This window comes from Charadrius vociferus, unplaced genomic scaffold (assembly GCF_000708025.1).
Source record: "Charadrius vociferus isolate BGI_N301 unplaced genomic scaffold, ASM70802v2 scaffold70, whole genome shotgun sequence".
Classification (NCBI taxonomy): Eukaryota; Metazoa; Chordata; class Aves; order Charadriiformes; family Charadriidae; genus Charadrius; species Charadrius vociferus.
In genome coordinates, this window is record NW_009646851.1 from 3,753,473 (window position 1) to 3,769,913 (window position 16,441).

At 39.2% G+C, this 16,441-nt stretch overlaps 1 protein-coding gene across 1 annotated transcript in view; it reads left to right on the plus strand.

The window, feature by feature from the left end:
* Positions 1–16,441, plus strand: part of ZFR (zinc finger RNA binding protein) — a 43,222-nt gene that overhangs the window by 1,590 nt on the left and 25,191 nt on the right. Inside the window, 1 exon segment of the mRNA XM_009894228.1 lies at positions 16,312–16,441. This exon segment is cut by the window's right edge and continues 25 nt beyond it. Within this exon segment, the coding sequence (XP_009892530.1) occupies positions 16,312–16,441 (130 nt within the window).

Here is a 16,441-nt window from a genome sequence, read left to right on the forward strand (position 1 = left end):
GCCCTTCTCCTCTTTCAGCTTCAGGGAAGATGGGGCTCGCTCCCCAGGTCTGTGCCCCCACTTATGTCAGTGTGGGAGGACAGAATCCTTTTTAACATCAGTTAGAATTCTATGAACCCAGCCTACGGGAGGCTGGATGGATAAGGGAAGAGCTGAAGCACCAGAAAATACAGGGGACTTCATTCTGTTGAAGCAATGTTATAATCAGTGTCTCTAAGAAAGTAGAGAAGGTACTTTCAAGGCCAGGGCGCCTTTTAAAAAGATTTCCTACTTTGGTATCCAAGACCAGGAGCAGGTCTTATAGTGGAGCTTGGGGACTTGTAACTGTACATCCTGTATAGACATGCTGCCCTAAGTCTTTGTATCTTTTTAGTTTTTGTTTGTGCAAATTGTATATCAGAGTGTTAAAAAGTAATTGCTAGCATCTATTATCTCACCTTTTCTGAAATCAGGTTACTTAATTTGGCAAAGAACAGGTACAATCAGGAACATTTTCACATTTTTGGCTTGTATTGGAGTAGCACTTTAAGGTCCATATTTGAATCCATGTTACTCATTTCATAAATATGTAATTAAGACCTTCCTTGACTCCTAATTCTTGGTTAATGGGGAAAACAGAAGAATAAAGCAAATGTATGAGATGTTATTAACAAACGAATGCAGATGTGTGCTGCTGTTAACTAGCTAATAAGAAGTGAATACCTAACATAGTTTTCAGGAATATAAGGTTTTATGGAGGTCTTGGAATGACTCCCAATCTATTCTTACTATCTATTTTTTCCTGGAAATAGGTGTAAAGTACATTAAATTTCATTGACTCCAATGTTTAATAGTTAAAGGAAAGGATTAAACTTAGCTTGTCTTCTAGTTCTTTTAAGATTAGGTGTTCACAGTATGTTTATATTTTACTTGACAGTTATAGTGAAATTCGAAACTGGGTTGTCTTGGGCTATGAAGGAGTTTCTAAATAGTTTTTTCTTTTTTTTTTTGGTAAGTAAGCACATTATCTTTAAGAGAATAATAAACTGAAATCCATATGTCTGCAGTTTTGAAGTGCAGATAAATTTTTTCAATTGTTATGCCTTTTATTGTGGAGCTGAGGTGGTCTCTAGACTTACGAACCTGAAAAACTCATTTAAAATTTCCATTTGAATTGCAATATAAAAATATATAATTGGAATAACATTCAGGTTCAAAACTTGTCTTCATAGTTAATCCTAAATGTGTTCTTGAGAAAATGGAAAAACTGATTGAAAGAAGCTTTTTCCTTTGGTATCGCAACTGCAAGATGCTATTTCATTTGATATCTGTAAAAGACTCTACATCCTGAAAATGGTTGGTATGTTTACCACATGTGAAAGTGAAGAGACACGGCAATTGGTGTTAAAGCAGTCCTTTCATAAGAATTAATTTAATATTTTGAGCAGAAAACACAGGAGTCACTTAAAATATCTAAAAGGGACCTTACCTTCGTTAAACAGACTTGGCGGGTACTTAGTAGCTTGTTTATGGAGTGCTACAAAAATGTATGTTCCACTCCAGTATATTTGAGAAAGAGATGGTGGTGGCAGGGGAAGATAGAAGATTAAATCTTTTACTAAGATTGTTACTGGTACTTGAAGTAACAGTTTATAGAATAATAAAATTCTTGCTTTCTTAGAAACCAGGATAACAGATAAACAAATGGATGTTTCTCTGTGTAGTTAATTTATAAGCTGAGCCTCATAAATCTACCAAAAAAAAATTTCTAGCCACCAACATAATCCATGGATTTTTAAAATGTTGTTCAAAGCAGCAAGTTGTTTTGTGAGAGCTCATCAGAAACTTGATCAGATGCTCGTTCTCTTTAATACCTTTATCAACGACCTGGACGAGGGGATCGACTGCACCCTCAGTAAATTTGCAGATGACACTAAGTTAGGCCGGAGTGTCAACCTGCTTGAGGGTAGGATGGCTCTACAGGGGCCAATGGTATGAAGTTCCACAAGGCCAAGTGCTGGGTCCTACACTTGGGTCACAGCAATCCCATGCAGTGCTACAGGCTGGAAGAGTGGCTGGGAAGCTGCTTGGCGGACAAGGGCCTGTGTGTGTTTGTTGACAGCTGGTTGAATATGAGCCAGCAGTGTGCCCAGGTGGCCAAGAAGGCTAACGGCATCCTGGCCTGTATCAGGACTAGTGTGGTGAGCAGGACTAGGGAAGTGATCGTTCCCCTGTACTTGGCACTGGTGAGGCCACACCTCGAGTACTGCGTTCAGTTTTGGGCCCCTCACTACAAGAAAGACATTGAGGTGCTGGAGTGTGTCCAGAGAAGGGCAACAAAGCTGGTGAGGGGTCTGCAGCACAAGTGTTATGAGGAACGGCTGAGGGAACTGGGGTTGTTTAGCCTGGAGAAAAGGAGGCTGAGGAGAGACCTTATGGCTCTCCACAGCTACCTGAAAGGAGGTTGTAGAAAGGTGGGGGCTGACCTCTTCTCCCAGGTAACAAGCAATAGGACAAGAGGAAATGTTCTCAAGTTGCGCCAGGGGAGGTTTAGGATGGATATTAGGAAAAAATTCTTCACCAAAAGGGTTGTGGAACACATTGGAACAGCCTGTCCTACTCTGGATGCATTCAGGTCCCTTCATATCCTTCTTAGCTTGTGGGGCCCAGAACAGCACACAGTGCTCAAGGTGAGGCTGCATGAATGCTGAATGTAGCGGGATAATCCCCGCTTTTGACCGGTGGGTTGTGCTGTGCTTGATGCACCCCAGGATGCATTTTGCCTTATCGGCTGCCAGGGCACGCTGCTGACTCACGTGGAGCCTGCTGTCAACCAGCACCCCCAGATCCCTTTCGGCTGGGCTGCTCTCCAGCCACTCCTCTCCCAGTCTATACTTGTGGTGGCATTACTCCAGCCTCTGGGGAACATCGCTAGTTGAAGTCCTCCAACAAGACTGCGCCACTGATCACAACCTGCTGAGCTCTGCCATTCAGCCAATTCTCAGTCCACCTCACTGTCTTCTCATCTAACCCATGCTTCCTAAGCTTGCCTATGAGGATGTTATGGGAAACATTGTCAAAAGCCTTGCTGAAGTCGAGGTAGACAACATCTGCTGCTCTCCCCTCATCCACCCATCCAGTCATGCCATCATAAAAGGCTATCAGATTGGTCAAGCATAATTTCCCATTGCTGAATCCATGTTGACCACTCCCGAAAACTTTCTTTTCGCTACATGCTTAGAGATGACATCCAGAGATGGAGATGAGGCTGACTGGCCTGTGATTTCCTGGGTCCTCCTTCTTGCCCTATTTGAAGACTGGAGTGACAGTGGCTTTCCTCCAGTCCTCAAGCAGCTCTCCTGTTCTGCATGACCTTTCAAAGATGATGGAGAGTGGCTTCGCAGTAACATCTGCCAGCTCCCTCGGCACTCGTGGGTGCATCCCATCAGGGCCCATGGATTTGTGGGTGTCAGATTTGCTTAGATGATCCGGTTATCCTCGATCAAGGGAAAGTCTTCCTTTCTCCAGACTCTCTCTCTTACCTCCAGGATCTGGGATTCTTGAGGGCCAGCCTTAGCAGTAAAGACTGTAGCAAAGAAGGCATTCAGTAGCTCCGCCTTCTCTGTATCCTCTGTCACCAGGGTCAACCTCATTCAGCAGCGGGCCCACGTTTTCCCCAGTCTTTCTTTGACTACTGATGTACTTGAAGAGGCCCTTCTTACTGTCCTTGATGTCCCTTGCCAGGTTTAATTCCAAGAGGGCCTTAGCGTTTCTCGCTGCATCCCTGCATACTCTGATAACATTCCTATACTCCTCCCAAGTGGCCAGTCCTTTCTTCCACATTCTGTAAACTTCCTTCCTCCATTTGAGTTTTTCCAGAAGCTCCTAACTGATCCATGCAGGTCTCCTGCCTCCTTTGCTTGATTTCCTACTCATAGGGATGCACCAATCTTGAGCTTGGAGGAAGTGGTGCTTCAATATTAACGAGCTCTCTTGGACCCCACTGCCATCCAGAGCCTTAACCCATGGGATTCCTCCAAGTAGGTCTTTGAAGAGGCCAAAGTCAGCTCTCCTGAAGTCCAGGGTTGTAATTCTACATTTTGCCCTGCTGCTTCTATGCAGGATCCTGAAATCTACCATCTCATGGTCACTGCAGCCAAGGCTACCCCCAACCTTCATGTCCCCAGATAGTCGTCTTTCTTTGTTAGCACAGAGTCCAGCAGCACAACTCTCGTTGGCCCCTCCACCACCTGTGTCAAAAAGTTATCATCAGTGCTCTGCAGAAGCTTCCAGTGTGTGCCTGTCTGTGTTACCTTTCCAGCAAATATCAGGGTAGTTGAAGTCCCCCCTGAGAACCAGGGCCTGTGATCGTGAGGCTATTTCCCACTGTCTGTAGAAGGCTTCATCGACTTCCTCTTCCTGATCTGATGGTCTCTATATGTCTATGACAATGTTCTAATTTGCATTAATAGTTGTGATGGGACAGCGTATTAGAGCTATTTGGTTCAAGGAAATAGCTTCTTTAAATCAACAACTGAAAAGATGATGAAGCTATTATTGGCGTAAAGATCATGTGTCTTCCTGTAATTGTAGTTTGTGTGTGGCCATGGTGGATCATTTAAATACTCTCTCATCCTTCACATGAAGGGTAAATTAAAATTTGCCCAAGGAATATAGTCTTTAACATTAAATACTGATATTTGAAGCAGTTATAAAGGCCAGATTGGTAGCTGCTCAGATGTTAGATCTTGGATGTGGGAAATTTGTGTGCAGGAGTTGATAACATATTTACTGTTCTAACAGTGTAAGCAGTATGGTTCCCTGAATTGACTAGATAAGAAAGGGAATAGATGTCTGTCTTTATTAGTTCATCAATACTAGTTTTCATAAAGCACATTTGAAATCTTAACTTGTTTCATATTTAATCAAAGGCGGCAAAAAAGTTAAGTGCCCTTTAAACCTGTAAATAATGGATTAGAAGTGTTCTTGTTCCTTTCAGTGTTGTCACTGCATAAAATTTCCTGCTGCCCGCTCATTCAGAATTCTTTGTGTGCACTACCCGGTAATAATACCATGACTTAATGAGGGTAGCATTAGATTATGCAAATACCAATACAGGAAATTTCTCTGAATATTGCAATACCTTTACAATTTATGCTTTCTGCTAATGGTGGTATTAGGGCTTGAGGTTATAAACCTGCATGCAATGCAAACTTCCTCTGTTACTTACTAATTCATCTATTTAGGAGCCTGAAATAAATGTGGAATTTGGTGATACTAGTCTTCTTTTGTGTGTGTGTGCTCTGTAGGTCACCTCAACCACTGTGTATCTATTCAGTTTGAAACAAACAACCTGATATTGGCTTGTCTTTCATGTGTAAAAAAATAGTAGCATTCCCGATTCAGTGCTGGAGAGAGCCATAGTTATGCCTTTAATCTAAAGTTAACTGGTTGGAATGTGGGGATCCTGGTGGAGAGATAGGTGCGTTGAGGCATGTTTGGACAGAGAAGTGTGCAAATGTGGTAGTCTTGTGTTAAGATTTTGGTTTCTGTTAAGAAGACAAAGGATCTTTTAAGTGTCTGAGTTTCATCTTAGTGATGTTCATACCATGTCCCTGCTCTAATGAGACAGGTTGCAGATGGGAGATTCTTGGGTAGTTAGGAGTGATTTGTTAACTTTGAATTGCCCTCAAGTAGCTTGAATATTACTAAGTGTGGCAGGCCTTCACAGACAAAGGCAATTTTAGCAGTTTAGGTCCAGAGCAGATCACAGTATCTGTGAGTGTAGGTTAAGGTACAGTCTTCTAGGCAGCCGTATGGAGGTGAGCTCTTGCAACTATAGCTGGTTTGGCATTCAAGTACAGTGCATGATGTTACAGGATACTCGAGGCTGGTGCAGAACAGCAAAGGAAGGTGAAATGCTATGGATGGATACATTGACTGTTGATAATTGTTTTGGAGTGCAGTGTTTTGGGTTTTTTTTATCAAATTTGCTAATACTTCCAATTAACTTTACTTTTGTTCTCAGTGCCTGTTCCAGTTACCTCTCCAGCCAGCAACTCTGACCACACAGCTGCTTTGCTTACCCCCTGTTACCCTCAGAAGGGTGGGGAGAAAAGGAGGAGAAAGGGAAAAGAAAAAAAACTCATGGGTTGAGATAAAGATGGTTTAATAGAACAATAAGAGGCAAGGATAATAATAATGATGATGACAACGATGACAGAAGTCACTCTCACCGCCTATTAAATGCATGGAAAATGAAAGTAATGATAGCTTTATCATAGTATGAATGTACCTATAGCGTAGTATAAAAATTCCAAATTCTTTCCTTCTGCAAATTTTATGCCCATGTTATCTTGAGTTGTGTCACCTCTTAAAGCATACGCATTTTTAGCAAAAGAGATTTCACTGAATATGATAGAGCGGTATGGTGCTGATTCTCTTTTGTTCAACCAATGTTAAGTGCTATCCTAAACATGCTGTTCTGGATTACTTAATGTACATAAGAAGCCTCTGATAAGTTACTGCTATTTGTAAAAAGATTTTGATAGACTTATTTTCAAATCAGTGAGGTTCCACTCTCAAAGGAGGTATGCCAACATTAGAAAGGCAGTAAGGGGCTTTGGGTTTGTTAACATGGGCTGTATGCCAGTATTGCAATTGACTAATGATGGGGAGACAGGAGGTGGTGGTAACAGGGGAGAAAATGTGCCTTACTAATCAGAGGAGCCTTTGTCATTTTTAGGGGCAAGTCTGCCAACTAGGTGAAATTTGCAGCAGACTTGTGTCTTTAGGAACCGAGCACTTGGGGGAGCTTTTCTGTTAATGGTATAGTTACATCCTTTGTAGCTGTAACCTCAAAATGGATTGACAGTTTTAGGCTTAACTCTGGGGTGTAAAATTATGTGTAAAAATTTGTCTGCTACTAAAATGCCACGATGGTAGGTTAAAGTGTAGTTGCGTTATTGGTACTAGAAAAGCAAAGTAGTAGCTTAAGGCAGGAAATATAGAATGTTATAAGAATTGAATATAATTTTCCATACTAGTGAACTTTCTTTGCTTTTGTAGAGAGCTTGCCAGAGTTAGCGTTTTTTCTTTTTAGCGTTTTCATCCTCAGCAAGTTTGCTGATGACACAAAACTAGGAGGAGTGGCTGATACACCAGCGGGTTGCGCTGACATCCAGAGGGACCTCAACAGGCTGGAGAGATGGGCTGACAGGAACCTCATGAAGTTCAACGAGGGGAAGTGCAAAGTCCTGCCCCTGGGGAGGAACAGCACCTATATACGCTGGGGGCCACCCAGCTGGAAAGCAGCTTGGCGGAGAAGGACCTGGGGGGCATCCTGGTGGACACCCCAGTTAACCATGAGCCAGCAATGTGGCCTTGCAGCAAAGAGGGTGAATGGCATCCTGGGCTGCATTGGAGAAGTATTGCCAGCAGGTCAAGGGAAGATATTCTTCCCCTCTAACTCAGCACTGGTGAGGCCACACCTGGAGCCCTGCGTCCAGTTTTGGGCTCCCCAGTACAAGAGAGGCTGGACGTACTGGAGAGAGTCTAACAAAGGGCCACAAAGATGATGAAGGGACTGAAGCATCTCTTCTGTGAGGAAAGGCTGAGAGAGCTGAGCCTTAGAGAAGAGAAGGCTGATGGGGGATCTTCTTAATGTATGTAAATACCAGAAGGAAGGGTGGAAAGAGGGCAGAGACAGGCTTTTTTCAGTGGTGCACAGTGACAGGACCAGAGGCACTGGGCACAAACTGAAACATAGGAGGTTCCTTCTAAACATCAGGGAACGCTTTTTTACTGTGAGGGTGAGTGAGTGCTGGCACAGGTTGCCCAGGGCACCTGGATTCTCTATCCTTGGGAGATATTCAAAAGCTGTCTGGACACGGTCCTGGGTGACTGGCTGTAGGTGGCCCAGCTTGAGTAGCCCAGTTGAACCAGATGACCTCCAGAGGTCCCTGCCAACCTCACCCATTCTTTGATTCTGTGATTTTGACGGAGAAAATGTTAGTAGTTGGTACTTTTGCAGACAGACTTAACATCTCAAGCTCAGTTCTTTTTGTCTTGCATACTATCATTGTGAACATGGCTGTTGACTAGACTTGAATAAAATCAGTGTTTTGGTAGTGAAGAAAGCAGCATAGGCAATGAGCTGTCCATTGTGTGCAACTGAGTAAAGGAAAGTACATACAAAGCATGTATTGGGTTATTGTTAGAGACACTTGCAGTTACGTTGCTATGTACAGTTAGAGAAGCATTGCAGAATTTTATTTGATTTAAATCAGGTCCCAAGACTATATGTGCAGATTAACAAAGCCATAAGGGTGTGTTGAAAACATGAGGATATTCATCTTAGGGATAAGTTATTGATAGTACATGGTTTAGCTGTCTAGTAGCAATCAGTATTTTTTGTTTGTAATGGAATGACTCAAGGATGTTTTTAGAAACAAGGAAGAGGAAGGGAAACTCAAAATTGCTACAAAGAACTGTCTTTTCAGGCCTTATGTAGTTAAACCATAGCATATGCTACTAAGAGCTGCTGAAATTTAACAATTCAAGAGGGGATCACACCTTTGCATGCTTTCAGGCCTTTCTTAGGATTCTTAGTGAATTACGTTACAAACAATGTTTGTTTCATAAAAGGAAATAATAATTTTTATTAAAGCTCCAAAAAGATACATGCAGTCTTCATTGGAATTTTATGCACGCAGTGAGTGACAGGCTCTAGAAAAACAGAAGTTACTTCTAAAGTACAACTTCCTGTAGTGCGATATTTCATTTCACCGTTTTATGCTGTTTATTGTCAAGTGTGTTTAGGAAGAAAAAAGCTCACTTTATTTTTATTTTTTTTTAGTTATTATTATTTTGTTTTTACTTTGTCCAGGTTCCATTAACACAGATGAAGCTTTATCTGACCAGTTATTCAGTAGTGCTTCTTCTGAGGTTAGGATCTGAAGAAGCAGCAGATTTTACTGCCTCTTTCAGTTTTTGTAGAGTTAGGTCTTTTGTAGAGTTAGGTCTTACTTGTTTCAACCTTCATATCCCTGAAAGAAAAAAAACTCAAAACTTTATTTTTTTGCTACTCTGCTACTAATAGAATAATCTATGAAACTTTGAGAGATCTGGCAGTTAGGTCTCAACAGATATGGTTTCCTTAATGCTAAAATGGTCAAATATTCTCAAAAGTTAGAATTCAAGAAATAAATCTTAGTTAGTGGGTTTTTTTAGTTCAAGATGTTTATATTTTAAAAATTATTTTAAGAGTAGCTTAAATGTTGTGCTAAGCTAGCCTGAAAATCACTTCTTTAAAGGAAAAAAAAAACCTGCATAAAATATGTTTTAGAAGTTTTTATTTCTGAGGAAGCTGGTAGTTTGGATACAGACAAAATTGGTCTTAGTCCTTATCTTAACTCTACATCAAAATAGCACTCTTCAGAAAACTAATACTAAAAAAAAAAAAAAGAGTGTTTTTTGCCTTTTGTTTTTGGTGTTCAGCACCCTAAATGGAGCTGGAATAGCAGCAGGTTAATGTGTGTGTGTTGGTTGTAGTACGGAGATGCACTGGAGATCAGCATTTTTGTTCTTCTTAGGCTTGCATGCACATGAATTGCAATTCATTTTTGTTTTTAAATTAAATCAATCACTGTGATGAAAAGCAAGGCTTACAGGGAACCTTTTATGTGCTTCCTCTATATATACCTTTTATGCACTATGTATCTTACATGGAAATAGACTGTTTTCCTGAAAGTGTATTCCTTGGACAGTAATTGCCACACATACCTTATTCAGTTTCTCACTGCATGACTTGCTCCACAAGTATCGTAATGTGGAAATAAAATATCTTACAATCTTAAGTCATCTGAAGTTATCACCTGGCAAAATAGATAGCATTATATCAAAGTGTTGTATTTTCTTTGTGTTGTTAACATGAAAAATAAAAAAACCCTCTCTACTTTCAATTTACTTTTCTACAAAATAGCCTCAGTACTTTTTATACTAGAAAAGGCCAATAGCTGGAAATGACAAAGAACACAAAGTTCTGTAGAAGGGAATTCAGAATTTGTTTCCTAATAGCTCTTAATTTTCTGTCATTCTTAGGCTGATATATCACAGGAAATCCAGACCTTCTATGAGTGTTGCTTTGTGAAAGTAACTAAAAAGTGAGGGTTCTGCTATATTAGATTTAATAGTTATAACACAAATGCTGATCTAAGCTTTTTCTGTGACAGAATCTTGCTCATTTACAAACCTATATTGTATAGCTATTTAAGTTAGACAACCCATGTGGTTTTGGAACTGGAGAACAATGTTTTGCTAAGTGGACACCAATACTTTATTAATTATTGATAAGCAGTTTCTGCCTCCTAGCCAGCTTCTGATGTAATAATTTTAAATGTGCTGCCAGCTTTTTTTCACTTTGGAAGTCCATATTTCTTTTTCTTTATGAAAACACTGCTAGCTTCCTTGTTGAAGATCTTTGTGCAGTTCAGAAAAGGTTTTTAATTGCTTCTTGAATATTCTGGGTTTTAACAAGGGGAATAAAAATTACCAACAGAAATACAAAATTAATCTAGTTATTTTAATAACTAATACGGAGTAGTGATGGCTAACTCCTCTGTTCTGAGAGCTTGTCCTCAGGTTGTAGAGTTCTTAAAAGTCAAGAAAAAAGCCTTAATTAGGGTTTTTTTTAAGTTCAAGATATTTGTATTTAAAAAATTATTTTAAGAGTTTCTTAAATGTTCTTCTGAGCTAGCCTGAGAATCACTTCTTTAAATGAGAAAAAAAAAAAAAAAAAAACAAACCACAAAACCACAAGAAATATGTTTTGGAACAAGAAATGTCTGTTGGTGTTTTAATACAATTTGGACAAATGTGAGTATTGAGGCTGGAATTTCCCTCGCCAAGTATCTACCTAGAATTGGATATTTTTTTAAAGCTGTAGTATAACTTAAGAGATTTTGTGGTGTAGAATTGGGCAGGGAGATCTTCGTAATTCTTTGATGCCTTAGTGTTTTGGAGTGGAGACTTTGCAAATGAGAAGAAGATTTTTACATATTATACTGTTTCAGAATCATAGTCCTGAGCATACACAGCATATCAAATGTTGACACCGTGAAAGCAGCTGCAGTGTTAGTCTTATGTCCAGGTTGCAAAGTACCAGGCAAAACATGCACCTGTCTTGGGAAAACATAGGTTCGCTTAGTGAAAGGAGTTCTGTATACCAGACAGCAATGTGGACAAGGCTAGCTTTTGCTGTGGCCTTTGCTCTGGGATGAATTCTGCAAGATTGGGAGCCAGTGTGGCCCCTCGACCCCTAGAAAATCAGATTGAGATGGAATTGGAGATGAATGTGGGGAGAGATACACGGTCACAACTCACTGCAGCCAGTCTTCTCTAGGAGGTTTAATATCATAGTGGTATTTCATAATATATGGCACTCGTTCTAGTACTAATGCATTACAGATTAGTATTTCCCATCAGTAGTGTCAGTAGAAATTAGAATAGGTGTTATTCAAAGATTTGAGTCAGGTGTTTTACAAAAAATACTTTTCTCATGCACTGTAATACAATAATTGTGAATAAATAGTTAATTCTCTGGATCTTGAGGTCACTTAGGTAAGATGTGGAAGATGAGGGGAAGCTAGTTATATACTGGGGTGTAAAACTGAATAGAAGAATGCTTATTTGGGAGGAGGCATCAAAGAGCGTGGGGAAATAGCGGTATGCATGTAACAGTTTAAAGCAGGTAGGGAGAGACAAAACACAATAGGTAAGGTGCTGGAAATGACCTTCTGTACTTGGCTAAAACATACATCTACAGAAGCTAGGGCAGAATAATTGAGAGCAAGATGTAGACCGTAAACTGGCTCTGACTGGGATAGTGAAAACGGAGTGAAATAGAAACCTGAGCTGGAAGATGAGCGTCAAAGAATGTCCGTTGTTCCTAGAAAATAGAAATCAAAGTTAGCTTGGTGGGGAAACACTCTTACTGTTATGATCAGTGAAATAAATAGGTGTGGTATAAATAAAATACATTCTTTTTGAATGAAAATTTCTGGCAGAAGAGGTAATAGCAATACAGCAGAGTATTATTTGAAGCATCCAAGTCCTTCACCCATAACCTCTTGAATCAAAGAATGATGTTTATTTTGATAGTAAATTAAAATATCATAAGAATTGTGACCATTCAATTCAATATAACTTCATATTACAAACTGCATTTGCCTTATGTAAATGTTGGTCTAGAGCTGATTTGCTTTTGAAACCAAAACTTTTATAAACTGTGGAAAAACTTCTTGACATTGAGGGTGCTTAAACACTGGAACAGGTTGTTTAGAGCAGTCTTGCAATCTCCATTCTTGGAGATGATCAGAACCTGACTGGATGAAGCCCTGAGAAACCTAATGTAACTTCAAAATTAGCTGGTTTGAGTACTGGGTTAGAACAGATGACGTCCAGATCTTTGCTTCAACCTAAGTTATTCTGTGATTTCTAAGGTCCACCTAGTTAAGCCAATTGGACTGAGTATCTTTTCATGTGAAGAGAGACATGGAATTCCTTGAATGCAAAGATGCTAATAGGGATATTAGAATTTATTTTGGGGAAGAGAAAAATTGTTCAGCAAAGAAAACTAGCTGTTACCAGGTCAAGAAGTTAGCTTCTCTGTCTGCTGTGCTACAGTACCTATTCGCATGTCCTTAGCCCATAGAACATACAGAATAATTTGGTTTCAACTTTTTCCCACTCTGTTGGGGGATTAAGCTAAACTGAATTACTTTCTTTGTTGTGGAGAAGAACATGCGTGTGGTTTGTTACCATAGCTCAGTTGACGTACTGTATTTCAGTGTTGCTCTAATAACTTGATCATGTGCCTAAATCTTTTGGAGTCTTATTTATTGGGACTAAGTTGAAATACTTGATGTGGTGTAGTATGGAAAATTATTACTTAAGGTAGAGAGTAGTAAAAGAATTGTAGGAAAGGAGCCGGTGGAGGTGGTTAGTAGAGTTAGGAAAGAGATTATCAAATAGGAATAATTGCAGTGGAATTCCCTAGGGATTGGCTCTGAGTCTTACTTAGTATTTATATTAGTATGTCATGTGGTGATATTTGATGCAAGAAAAATATTGTCAATACATAGGCAACTTTACAAGAACCTGCTTTAAGGAAGCTGGGGTGTTTGGGAAAAAAAAAAAAAAGCACTGTCTGGAACAGAGCAGGTAGCGTAGATGAAACTTCATCTGAAGTGGTGCATACAGTTCTTGCCATCTGTAGTCAAGAAAGAAGAATGGATAATACTAGGATAGGTGCACAGATGAACTTCAAGAAAGATTCATCTCAGCAAATGTGATGAGGCACTAATCACCAAATAAGGATAAAAACTCATGTAAGTTAAATGAAGAAGTTGGCATGTAATCATTTTATGTAAATTAATTACATGAAAATATCTGGTCATCTTAATTTTAAAAGGTTTTCAGTAAGAACATAGGAGAAAAAAGGAATGTCATCAGTTTAGAAAAGATGTCACTGAACTTCTGTAACATGATGTAACATAACTTTTAAAACAGAAGCAGCAGTCAATTCTAGAATATTTTTCTTGCAGTCCTGCAAACTCGATCACTAGCTCTGCATGATGTTGCAGAAGCAAGGGGAACAGGTTTGCTAAAGTAAACATGGTCATAGAACTGTATTAGCCTTAGAAATCAAATGATTTGGGCTGTCAATTCTATACCATGATAAGGAAGTTTGATACAAAAATGGCACTGAAGAAATGAAACTGCCTGTACCACAATCTTGCTAATAGTCCTGCTGATAATGATCCTAATCTCTTCACAATATTAAATACTGAAAACTGTCGGGTAGCTTTAATCATATATATTCTGAGAACAAAGGCATTTTCTTTGCTAAACTAACTGGTACTGTTACTTAACAGTGTTTGTGAGCACTGGATCATATTTTGTAATAGTAACTTCAGTCCGGTTTCATGAAACTTGGAAGAGCTTGGAAGTTAATGCTTCCTGGGCAGGTCCCTGTTCTTTCTCCTCCTCCCATTTTTTTCCCCTTTTTCCCTGTGTATAACTTACGTGGGTTCAGGCACTCAGCAGACTTTTTCTTTAAGCTCCAATGTTTCTAATATTTCTACCATGTTAGGAAACAAGCCCAGAAAAAAAAAAAAATCTCATAATTTTCTGCTAGATTAATGAGTTAAATTAGTGCACTGAATAGCTTGACAAGTAGCAGAACTAGCACCAGGAATGGAATAGGGTGGCATAGCCAGGTTTGGTATATGGGATGAGGGAAGAGTAAGAGTGGAGATAGGGTGAAGCAAGAGTTCCCGTGTTGGCAGTATTGCATTGTTGATATGTTCAACTGCAGTCTGCTGTCTGTTTTCTCAGTTTAATGTGGTTTTAGTAGATATATATGATAATGATAATTACCTCAGAACTTGTGAATATTTTACACTTCTGCACTGTTAGTTATCTACATAATCTAGCCTAATTTTATAGACTGTCATTCACTTTTACCATCCTAAAATAGTCTTCTTGAGTTTCTGCTGGAGGCCAATTTCTCACCTTAAACTGACAAAACAGAGTCTTCCTATGTATGTCAAGTACGAGGGATTGTTTCAAGCAGTGGTGGGAGCTACGCCAAAGTGTTCTAAGTCTTTTCGTTCTACTGTTAGGCTAAGAAGTGGAAAATAAAATGAAACATAATTGTGAGTACAGCTCCCAACTGAATTAAATTTGGATGGAATACAAGTGGTCATTTAAGCAATCAGGGGCCTATGATGGGAAGAAGGTGGAGTCCAGGCATGGAAGTCCAATAGTAATAAAATTTTCTCTGTTTCTGCTGCAAGAATTTTTTTTAATATATTGAAATTAATGGGTTCTGCTGTAATTAAAATGACAAAACTGTTTTTTCTAAAAATGAACAAATAAATAAAAATTACTGAATGCAAGGGAGTTATGGAAATGTTTTTTTTGAAAAAAAAACCCAATAGGATGTGTAGTCAAAAGGTGCTTTCTTTCTGGTAGTTATGTCAGAAAGAATATCGAAGACTTTAGGAAAAAAATACTGTAACTTGTTCCTGTTGGTTTTGAGCATAACCATACTGCAATTTCATTGTGCCACTGACTACATTTGCTTCGAATGAGATTTCATTTTTCTATTTTCTTATGAAAAATAGGGAATACTATCTCCTTGATAGTCATGGAGTTGATTTTGAATTATCTTTTAATAGTGCTATGGAGATGTGAAACCCTGTAGAGATTCTTAAGTATTGTTGAACAACAGTGCAGGAGGTGTAGTAAATTCAGAATAATCCCTCAACCCCACTTCATATCGTTGTTCCAGATAGTGATATTTTGCACTACTTTATTTGTTTAAAAATCGAAATAAATTTTCTAAGCACAATTACATACCAATATAGAATAACATAATCTACAGTTACACATCAATATAGGACAATAATAATAGTTTCTGTTCAAATAATTAAACTTTTGAAGCCATCATTTTTTATTTCCACTGTTAATATTTACTCACTCTTAGTAAATAGCCACATATTAATGTCCTACTTGCAAATACTAGAGAGACAGATTAGTCTCAGTATGTGCCTGGAAGATGGCCAGAGCTCTGGTAGCAGTCGTCTTGCTCAGTCTGTCAGTTCTTTTGATGCTTCACCTTGTGAGGCTGTGGACTTCTGTACGAGCGAGTGGGGCCAGCTTTCATAGTTCTAAACTTTTATGGGAGAAGGCCCCTATCAGAGGTGTGTATTTAAAGTGTCTCTGCCTTAAACGTAAGAGTTCTGAGCTAATTTTCATTGAAGTCTTTATAATCTCATTGCTTTAATAGGGTTTATTGAAAAACTTCATGCAAGCGCAGGTCAGTAATGAGCTTTCACAGAAGAGTAGTATTTTTCTTAATTTGACAGGTATCTCAGTGTTATTGAAGGACTACTAAAGCATTTAAAAACTTGTCAGTCATGAAAAGATAACAGTTTAAGACTTCTGTGTTATTTTGAATGGAAGACTTTTGTCTCACTGCTTGAAAAAAAAAAAACAAAACAAACCACCACAAACACCTTCCTTGCTAAGAAAGTAATCACCTGCATGATATGTGTGCATCTGCAGAAATTTCAAAATGATACAGCCTTTTAAATGGGGGTAGAAGAGGGGTAATAAAAGCCATTAAAGTATATGGAGAGTTAGATAGCTGTTCCAGGTCTGTTTGTAGAACAGGCAAGTATTAATCAAATCTGGGGTTTTCAAATGTGAGACATTGGCCTAGTATGTTGGATTAATCTAACTATTTACTGTCTTTTTCTAATACAGCCAGCAGCCAGCTTCGGGTGTAGCCTATTCCCATCCAACTACAGTTGCTAGTTACACTGTCCACCAGGCACCAGTCGCTGCGCACACCGTTACTGCAGCCTATGCTCCAGCAGCAGCTCACGTTTCAGTG